This window comes from Morone saxatilis, unplaced genomic scaffold (genome assembly GCF_004916995.1).
Source record: "Morone saxatilis isolate NCDOM2014 unplaced genomic scaffold, NCSU_SB_2.0 Contig19, whole genome shotgun sequence".
NCBI classification, from domain to species: domain Eukaryota; kingdom Metazoa; phylum Chordata; class Actinopteri; family Moronidae; genus Morone; species Morone saxatilis.
Genome location: NW_023339751.1, coordinates 15451624 through 15462457, shown reverse-complemented (window position 1 = coordinate 15462457; position 10834 = coordinate 15451624). Strand labels below are relative to the sequence as shown.

The 10834-nt window shown below is 39.5% G+C and overlaps 1 protein-coding gene across 3 annotated transcripts in view; it reads right to left on the bottom strand.

Annotated features, from left to right (window-relative positions):
* phactr2 (phosphatase and actin regulator 2) overlaps positions 1 to 7419 on the bottom strand; it is a 24776-nt gene extending 17357 nt beyond the window's left edge. Inside the window, exon 1 of one of the 3 annotated variants that reach the window (XM_035663088.1) lies at positions 7121 to 7419. In XM_035663088.1, the coding sequence (XP_035518981.1) occupies positions 7121 to 7163 (43 nt within the window). In that variant the 5' untranslated portion in view covers positions 7164 to 7419. Of the gene's footprint in view, positions 1 to 1405; positions 1527 to 7120 lie in introns of those variants that run through there. The other 2 variants (XM_035663086.1, XM_035663089.1) reach the window with 2 other exon arrangements.
* Between the last annotated feature and the right edge of the window lie 3415 nt (positions 7420 to 10834).

Below are 10834 nucleotides of genomic sequence, written 5' to 3'. Positions count from 1 at the left end.
TTATTTGTCCCACAATGGGGAAAACAGACTTTTAATGTGTAAAATCCCCCTTTACGTTATAACATTCATTACATTTATGCCTCTTCCCTCCATCTCTCTCTGATGCGACATTAACGTCATCAGGTCATGACATGGGCACTCTATATGGGCAACTTCATTTTATATACAAATTAATTTTATTTTTGACTGAGATGTATTTTACATTGTGACTGAGGTTTCGGTTGCCTGTGCACGGAATTGCTTATTAATATTATATTATATTATATTATATATTACTGCTGATACCTGCAGGGGTCCATGTTATGCTGGCTACTGAGCCTAGATACCCAGTTAAGAAGTTTTTCAAAATCTACAGTGTGTTTATTCTTCTATCTAAAAAGTTATTCCCCTGTATAAGCAGTGAGCAGACATACAAATGTAGGATTTAAAAATGTGATTTTTCATGGAATTTGTGCATGCCCTCTGAAATATCTTACATTTCAAAGAGCAAGACAGGAGGGATTTAATTCAGGTTTCCTTCATGGACCAGTCTTAACCTTTGACCCTGAATGTGAGCACTACACAAACACTGCTGTGACTGAATCAGAAGTTGGGGGAAGATGTGACGGTCAAATATAAATAAAACTTCATACGGAGCAACTGACCTCAGCTCATATCCTTCCCAATAACTACTGACAGAAACAGAATAAATGTTGTTCGAAATGCCAACAGTGTAGTGTTTTCTCAATTCTATTTAAGAGGCTTATGCAGCAACACAGTGAGTAAAAGACCAGAGCTGAAAACGCACTCAGCAAAGTTGGCTGGATGATCCAGATATTCTGCACATTTAACAACACGAAGGAATTACTAGTTATGTGGCCATTTGCTGAATAGGACCAAAACCACAGTTTTAAAAGGAAATATAAACAATGCAGCTGAACTCATCTGTAATATTTTCTCAGTAGCTATATCTGGTGGAGCAAATCCATATCTGAGCCGCCAGTTCAACTGAAAACGATTGAACGGCTGAAATCAATATCCTGTTGATTGGCTGGCTTTCACCAGCGCTGGCGGACTGTTGATGCCAATACTCGATGTTGGTGGCCATCTGGTGCTCAATACGCCTCACTGGTGGACATGAGCTGAAACTAATGAGCAAATTCATGCCTCTGACTGCGACTTACTGGTGTTGGCAGACCAGCGTAGAGCATATGTATTACATCATGTGTAAAGATAAGGTTTAAGGCCGAGACACAGATCTCATTAGCTTCAAATTAAAAAGTGGAATAATGCAATGCAATAATGAAAAGCAATAAAATCCAATTAAGCCATTACTGCAGCATTTTCTCCTTAAAGTGTGTATTTTAAAATCAAAGCATTGCATAAATCTATGTCGGTATGATTGCTCTCAACTGGATTTTCTTACCTTGTGACCCTAACAGCCGATGGATGTAGCAAGAAAACAACATTAACATACACAACATTGCAATTAAAAGCACAAAAACCAAGAGAGAAGACATGGAAAAGTGCAGGGCAGAGACCCGTACATGCTCTCTCCAGACACCAATTAAATTCTCTCTCTTACATACACATACTGTATACACACACACACACACACAAACACTCATTTCCTGTTCCTGTGTTGATATCAAATCGCAACAATAGGTGCATTTCAGCAGCTGCGTTGTGCTGCTAATGATGGGAAAACCAGTAACAGCGATAATCATCACCATTAACCCAACTATTAAACCTCTAGTGGGAACCAAACAGGGACAATGGACGAATTTATTACTTGCAGGGAAGAGGAACGAGAACGAAAGAGAAAATAGAGAAAGGAAAGAGAAACAGTGGAGAGGAGCGAAAGAAAGATTACTGTTAACGTAGAAGAACAGAGAAAAGAAAATAGGAGGAGAGAGACTCAGATCAGGTCAGAAGACAAATATATGATCATCTGCAGCTTTTCTTCCTGAACAAACCTTTCACTGGTTTGACAAACTTTAAGTAAAGGGGAAGACAAGCGACATGTTGCAATACAGGAAATTGATATTTTACTAAGCCTACATTCCTATGACACACAAACACGCTGCGCATACATTCACAACGAGTGTGTGTTCATTTGCAAACATACAAGAGCAACTTCACACTAATCCAACTGTCTTTCAGTTAAATGATGTGAAGACACCATCCAATGACCCTGCTTTCACTGCCAGCCTCAATTACAACAGAAACTGTGGGCTACGGGCGCCATTATTTTAATGTACATTTAAATAACCTCTCGCTACATTAAAAAACAATTACTAGATTGACAGTGTGGCATACCATAACAACACAGGGTGGTACCTAGCGCAACACTGGTTAACCAAGTGAGAAAAGGCGAGCAGGAGAGTGTGAATGCGAAGGGAGCAGATTTAAAAGGTGAGTAGTCTTGTCAGCTACCGGTTTAGCAGTCAATGTGCTGACTGTTTGTCGGTGACTAAACGCTGCAGCAGCTCAACACCAAAGTAAAGCTCTTGTGTGTTTTCTCCCAATCTGGTGGAAAAGTGAAGGGGGTTATGGTGTTGAAAATTCTGTTTCAAGGACCAGTGTGTAGGATTTTGGGGGCATTTTTAGCAGTGATTTTGTCCGCGCAGGGAGGAGGTCAGGGTGGGCAGAGATCATGTTTGTTTCCTGTTTCAAACTGACCGTCAACCTTAACCACTTTAAGGCTGACACCATTACTTATGACCCGCTACAGTATCTGCACAGACCCTGCCCTCTACGTGTGTTTTCTTAAGCCGTATTCACACAAGCACCGCTATCCTGAACTTTTTCCAGACACTACCCAGACGAGCTGTACGTGTCAACACAAATGTCCGAATTGGTTGGACCGGACATTAAATGGGCTTTTACTCTGCGGGTGTGCCAGAACATAAGCACGCATCCAAGAGGAAGCTACGGTGCTGCTGAGCCAGGGGAGAGGGGGGCCAACTTTGAGTGCTGTGTGTGCAAACCACAACCGACAAATCCCACTCATTCTACCTTCAACTACTTTTCATGAAAACTATGATCTTTCTCTCACCCTAACTAATCCAATTTTTTTTGTCTAGACCTAACCAAACCTTAACAACAACGTTTCCGCATTATAAAACACCCCCCTGACTACAAGGCAACATCATGTCAACCCTGCCTCCATACACCCCCAACCCCTGACATATAAATACAGAAGTAAGTAAATAAGTAACAAACTGTAAGCAACTAAGGAAGTGATAGCATGAAACCTCTATAATTAAAGCAGGCCAAAGAATACAATACAGCTCAATCTCAAAGTCTAAAATAGATAAACTTGAAATGAAAGCAATTCAGAGCTTCAGTCATTAATCTGCTGATCGATACAAGGTACCAAGGTACAATACAAGGTACGTTTTATGTTGAATCAAACCCGGGTCAGTTATGACAGTTAAAATCCATTCATTGCACATGAGATCTGCAAACATCTGCCGCTTTACAGCAATCCTGCTTTTCAGGCAAGACAGATCCGTCCAAGAAAAGCCATGGACTTTTACCAAAACAATATTGGACACAGCTTTTTAATTACAACAATGTGGCTCCAATCCGCCTCAGGTGATGTTATTACACATTACAACTGCTGACTCGGCTCCATCGTTCTGCACTGGGTTTCACACTGAGCCGTTTTATTTTGAAACAGATGACTTGAGATGTCATGCTAGAAGGGTGAGTCAGGATTTGGATAGCAGCTGTGGAAATGAGTAGGGATCATCAGAAACACAACTTGAGACACGACAGATATCTCAGCGAAGTAATCCCACACAGGATATGTTGAGTGAACTGTAATCATTGTTCTGAGGCACACTGGGCAACTACACTAAACTTCTGGTTCCGTTGTTCTATCATTCTCTATGGTCTGGGTGGCATATGTAGGCTTAGACTGGCTTTGTATTGTGACAAAGCCAGCATGATTTTTTTTTCCAGACAGTATAGCAGGAACATGTGTCGAGGAGGAGGGGAAAGGGAGAGGCTTCCTTCCTTCGCTGCAAGTCACCGGGGAGGGAAGAACCAGACGTCACCAACAGAGGAAGAGGGATGAAGGAGGAGAAGGAGGCAGAGAGAGACAAAAGAGAGGAGAAGACGGAGACAGAAAGGGAGAAGTGGAAACTGAGGTGGGGCAAAAGAAAATGGGGGAAAGAGGAGGGCAGAAAAAAAAAGGGGGGGGAAGAAGACAAGGCAACAAGAGGTGCTGGATGAGAGTGGAGGGAGGGGCTACGCTGGGCATTAGCTGCGGTTTTAACACTTTGGTCATTTCTTCCAAATGTTTCTTCAGTGTAGGCCAGAAAAACACAGTTCTGCTTAGCTCATGATACTCACAGGGCCTAGCAGCTTGGATTGAAATCAAAAGAGGAAACTCGAGCTTTGACACAGCAAAGCTTTCGACACAACATTCAAAACAGCCATAACTCATTAAGGCTCAGAGCGGATCACTTTTATGTTCATGATCTTTCAATGAAACTCATTTCCCTCTCCTGCTCTTACTGCAGATTCAGCATTTAAAGCACATCACAGCGTCATTATGTAACCCGTAATGCAGAGCATGTAGATCATTGTTATGGCCTCAGGTTCCTGTGCATGTGGCTTAAGTGTGCTACTATACAGTTTAAGTTTTAATTTAAATGCTGACAGCATCGTAAGAGAGGTCCAGCTTTGTTTTCATCTGGAGTCCTTCGCCACTTCCTGTACCTCAGGGCCTTCGAGCGTTCCCATAAAAAAAAAACATGTGAAATGTTTACTTTTATGCGTCATGGACAGACCGGAGATACTGAGGCGCTGTAGGTGAACTTTGTGTATTTTAGTCTCATATTTGCTCTTTTAAGGCTTTATGTCACTCTGTGTAGCTTCACCAGTGAGTGAAAAGGCTTGTGATGCGTCCATGCTTTTGTTTTTGTTTTTATTAGCTAGTACCTTCAGTTACCATTAGTGTGGTTTGTGTTAGACCTTTTTTCACAGTAGACATTTTTAGCAGAGCCTTTCCAGTGAGCCAACATGCACAATAGCAGCACCCTGACTGTTTGACCTGAATGGAACGGAGCCTTAATTAGCATCACTGATAACACCAGTGTTTATCCTACCATTTTATACACTGTTTAATGCACTGTTTCAATGGCGGCTGTGAAAAAGGTCTATTTAGCTCAATGTATGAGACCTCTGCTCTGCGGTCTTTGATTACTATGTGTGTAGTGATGTTTTCTTCCTCAGCAGGTGAACTCGTGGATATCACAACTGGGCAGCTCCCTTGGCTGAGGAAGACAGTGTGCTATGATCAAAAGCACAAGGACAGCTATGGAGTGGACAGTTGGTTTTGTCAGCTGGCAAAATTATTGTTTTAATCAGGAGATGTCCGATCAAAGAAGTAAACAAGATAACAGGCAAGGCAATGGCAGATGCCTATAAAGTTGAGGTTCACTATGTAGCCCAATACAGGACATGAATGAGTGGTTTCACAAATATGAAAATGATGTGAATCATGACCTTCAAAGTCAACAGGTCTCGATCCACCTGAACATCTGGGAGATTCTGGACCGACATTTATGACATTGCTCTTTTCCACCATCATCAACACACCAAATGAGAGAACATCTTTTGGAAGAACGGTGTTTGTTCCTCAGAGAACTGGAGAATCTATGTCAAGGAGTACTAGGAGGAGACACTTTATGCAGGTTTTACTTTTGTCACCAATCTCTAGGCTAAAAACATTGTTCCTCTAAAGCAGTGGTTAAAAGTCATGCGGTGCGTACTGAATTGCTGGTTTTCTATTGCGTGTGATGATAAACTGCAGTCATTTGCATTCGCTTCGTGGTGCAGGTGTGAAACATTCCCAGCAGTCACAGGAACTGAGATTAAAAATACATTAAAAGGCATATGATTGTTCACACTGGCATACTTTTTACTTTTTGGAGTGTTTTTTTGTATGTCTTAAACACGGAAAGAATACCGAAATAAAGATCTATACAACTGGACCTGAAACATTGAGTCAAAATAATTAACTAATTCAGGGATTTTCTGTTTTTCTTTCTCTCGTATGAAAATGTGGTTTTGGTTTTGGACTCTTGGTCAGACGTCATCATGGAATTTCCCAAAATGGTGCATTTTTCCCTATTTACTGACAATTTAATGAATCTTTTAATTGAGAAAATAATCACCATAGTAATTGACAAAAAGAAACAATCTTGAGTTGGAGATGTTGATGTGAAAATGTTCTTGTGTTCCTGCCCTTCCATTGTGATCACTTGCTGCTTTTTTTTTTTCTCATTTATATAAATGTGAACTCAACATTTTGTGGTTCTGCACTGTTCTACACAAAAAAAAAAGCTATTTAATGACAGCCTCTTGGCCTCTGTGGGAAATTGTGGGCATTTGTTCACAGTTTTCTCACCAAGCACTCAATCATACAGTCACAAAAACAATAAGCAGATTAATGGATCATTAAAATAACCATTAGCTGCAGCTCTAGGGTGAACTCCAGCATCTCTTTCACTTGCTCTCTCACAACCCTCAAACCATGTGAGGGCATTTCCTGACTTTTGCATGCCCACTTGTTGACACACAGACATGATCTTGTCTTGGTTTAATAGGTTCCTTACTGTGAATTAAATGTACATCCACTGAGCTGGGCGGGCTTCACACACACACTCTGGTCTCTTCAAGGAAAAAACAAACCGCTTAAAAACTTTAAGCTGCTCTCCTTCACTTCATCTGGCTGGCTAAATACATAAACTCACACCAAGCAGTGCATTTTTTCCCAGCAACACTGCCGCTTCATAAACAACTCTTTGGTTGCACAACACATCCTGCTTTAACACTGGCTACTACTTCACTCACACAAGCAGCGATACATTTGACAGGATGATGATGCAAGTGCGTTTGAATTACACTACATCCAGTCGGCTAACTTCCTATTTGCGTTTAACAAGTGAGCGCTTTGTTTTGGGGCTCAACTGTGTGAAAGTGTCGGTAAATTATCCGAAAGAGATTTTAGAAGGAAGAGAAGCAACAACAGCAACAACAAAAAAGCAGACTGAGTAAAGATAGCGGAATGTGTGTGTGTGTGAGGGAGAGAGAGAAGAGGGAGGGAGGGAGTACACACACTCACCGCTCGCAGACTGAGACACGGCAGACACCGCCGTCTGACCCATATTCTGCTTCTCCGGAGCACCGAGCTGCCCCCCAACAACCCGACTATCAAGGTCTTCTACCGCCGGACAAACCCAACCAGCAGCCGCCGAGGGAGTTCATATCGCAACAACAAAAACTAAAAAGTTTTTCAGACCGTGATGGCTGAGTCGCTGGAAACTTAGTTCACTCACTGACTGACTGTGTCGCTACTACGTCGTAACTTCCCCTCCCACCTCTTCTTCCTCCTCCTGTGAGCAGCTGAAGAATGCCTCTCATTCCTCCCTGCAGATTAAAGGCGCTGCTGGGGTCAAAGGGTGGCGGGGTCGGACACCTTCTGACAGTAGTTTACACTAGCAATGAGAGTTTTAAACATGTGAAAACATGCCCGCTGCAGGTTGTACACTAGCCTACTCAAGAACTAATTTTGAGGTAGGCTACTTGTTGAGTATTTCCATTTCATGCAGCCTACTTTTACTCTATTACAGTTGTTTAGCAACATTACTTACTTTTAAAATTCAGATCATTAATACAAAATATAAATCGACTAATAAATTATGATGTACCCATTAACCTGCTAAGCACAACTTGTTTTTTTCTTTTGTATTGCACAATACCCTGTAACATTGCACATGTACAGTTATCCAACTGGACCATAATCAACTTTATTGTATACAGTGTATATATTTTATATATTCTATTCTATTTTTATTCTGTTTTTATTTAGTTTTATTATATTTGCTGTTTGCACTACACTTGCCCTTTGTCGGGGGATCAATACAGGAACATCTTATCTTATCTTATGTAGCCTATTATTATAGTACATTAAGCTGCACTGCAGTATATTTAGTTGCTGAGAGTGCAACATTAAAGTGATGCTTGCACATTATTAAGGGATCACTAATCATAATCCAGTAATATATATTAATCCACAGCATAATAAGTAATTTAAGTGTTTGTACTTAGTTTTTTAGTATTGATGCAAATACTATACTACACGACTTGTACCTTTTCTAGGCTGATGGTATTTATTAAAATTACTAAAATTATGTTGTTTTGTTTTATATCTTACTTTTTAGATTTTATTTAATTTATTATTTACTTTTTATGGTTAAGCACTTTATAACTATGTTTTGAAAGGTGTAACATAAATAAAGTTAATATTATTATTTATCACTTGTAACAGAGTCAGTGTTTGGTTTGTCCGTTCTGGGCTACTGTAGATACATGGCGATGCAAACTGGTGGACTCCATGAAGGAGGATGCACTCCCTCTGTAGATAACAGAGCTCAAGACAAGCTAATTCGAGAAAAACAATTCTTATTTTCAGGTGATTATACACTAATGAAAGCATGAACATTATATTCCATTTCTGCTTATTAGTACTTTTACTTTTGATACTTTAGGTACATTTTGCTAATAGTACTCTCCTTTAACTTAAGTTAAAGTAGTAGTTTTATATAAGTAAAAGATATGAGTATTTCTTCCACCTTTGTAAATTAACAGCTTCTTCTAGCTTTTAAAGAGCAAAAATATGTTTGTGTGAGTGCAGACCATCATTATACAGTCTGTGCAGACCTGCACGTCACAGAGATCCACAAATACACTCACTCCTTATCCCTTGAAGGACGGAGCGATAGGGTGGGACAGTATTCAAGCAATTGGAGCTGCAACTAATGATTATTTTTATTATGAATTAATCTGCTGATTATTTTCTCAATTAATCATTTGTTCGATACAATTTTAGTAAAACGGTGAAAAGTGCCTATCACAATTTCCTAGAGCCTAAAGTGATTGTTTTGTTTTAACACCGGTCCAAAGAATTTTTAGTTTAACATCATATAAGACCAATAAAAGCAGCCAATACTCAACACTGAGGCCAAAATTAGCTGAAAATTAATTTGTTTACTCTCTTCATTTATCCATTTTTTTATTTTGAGCTTTTTTATTACTTTCTAAAAATTACTCATTTAAGCCATTTATCAAGGTTATTTAGCTTGTGTAAGAATTCACTTTTTTCTCAATATTTTGGATTTTGGACTGATAGACAGACAGCAATACGATTTTTTGGGCTCTGGTAACTTATGATGGGCATTTTTCACTGTTTTCTGACAGTTTATAGACTAAATAATTTATTAAACCTAACTGGCTATGTAACAGTGTAAATGTAATACTGATACTGCTATATATAGTATGCGCTACATAAACAAACAAGACCATCAGCGAGAAGACTGGCTATTTCTATATGGATATTCTTAATGCCTACCACCTGGTCGGATTCGGTTGGATTCCCCTTGAAATCAGTGACACAAGGAAGTGGAAATATGACCACTTTTGACCATACAGGATGCCAGAATCAACAAAAAATGAATGTTTGTTGTTGCTTTAATTAAGCCAAAAACAGGGACAGTGCTGGGCAGTGATTAGTTGAAGTGCCAATATAATGTGTGGTATGTTATGGTAAAGTAGGATAGGTTTTAACTGGTACTATATAGCATTGCTTGTCGACATAAGTTCCAGAACCACAATTACAGGCTATGAAAACTTTTATTTATGATTTTGTGAATAAATCGGCAGGAAGAATCTGCTCTTTAGGAGAACTGGTAAGAAAGAAAAGGGAACTTTGTAAGTTTTGGTTTGACTACAAAAGTGTCTGACTGGTTTACCAGTTAACCAAGACAACAACAGGATAAAACATTTCTAACTAATGAAACATTTAAAGTTCTAGTGTGTAACATTTGGGATGATCTATTGGCAAAAACTGAATATAATATTCATATATTTTCATAAGGGTATAATCGCCTGAATATACAAATCCATATGTTTTTGTTACAATAATATACAAACAGCAAACCAAACACTGACTCTAAATAGGGGCATTTGCCCAAATAAAATAAATCCTACACAGTGGTTGTTTAAAGATATCTGTGTGTTTAGGCTTGGGAATAGACAAACCAAACTAAGTGTGGCACAATATTTTAAGATTACAGTCCATGATAAATAAATGAGCTCAGGGTCTGGACAGTATGTGTGGCTCCAGAGAAGGGTCGGTACAGTAATCTCTACCCCGGAGGCTATTTATTTTGAAAAAAAGGAGATGACAGTGAACTGAATCCAGCTTTAAGTTTTGTCCAAATGGGAGCAAAGGCAGAAATCTGTCAAGGTTTGTTAGCGTGACTTTTAAATCCTTTGGACAGATAAATAATATAATAGGTTTAATAGACATATGAAGCTCACACCACTTCCCACTGATAACTGTGGCAAACCAACCAACACTCCTTGTTCAGACTCTCAATATGGGGGTCAACTAGAGTGTAATGTGGTGTAATCTGTGTGTGTGTGAGAGAGAGAGAGAGCTTTATCTGTCATCATTGTCAACAATGTGTCAGTTGATATGTTTCAGATCCCAGCTTGACAGAATTGACCGGTCACACAGCTGTAAGTGCACAAACCCTCACGTAAACACACACACACATAGTGTGGCATTGCCAAATCAAACCTGCCTGAGTTGTCAATGAAATAACTTCCCATTAAGGCTAAGACTGCCATCTAGTGTTAGGTACACAACTTAAGTCCTCTGCAGGTTAACTAGGAGATTAAAGCTCATTTGTCATTAAGTCATTCTTGTGCATTCTTATTATAAAATGTTTGTTTCTGCCTGTCCATGTCTAAGCATAAGAGCACATTGTTGCTG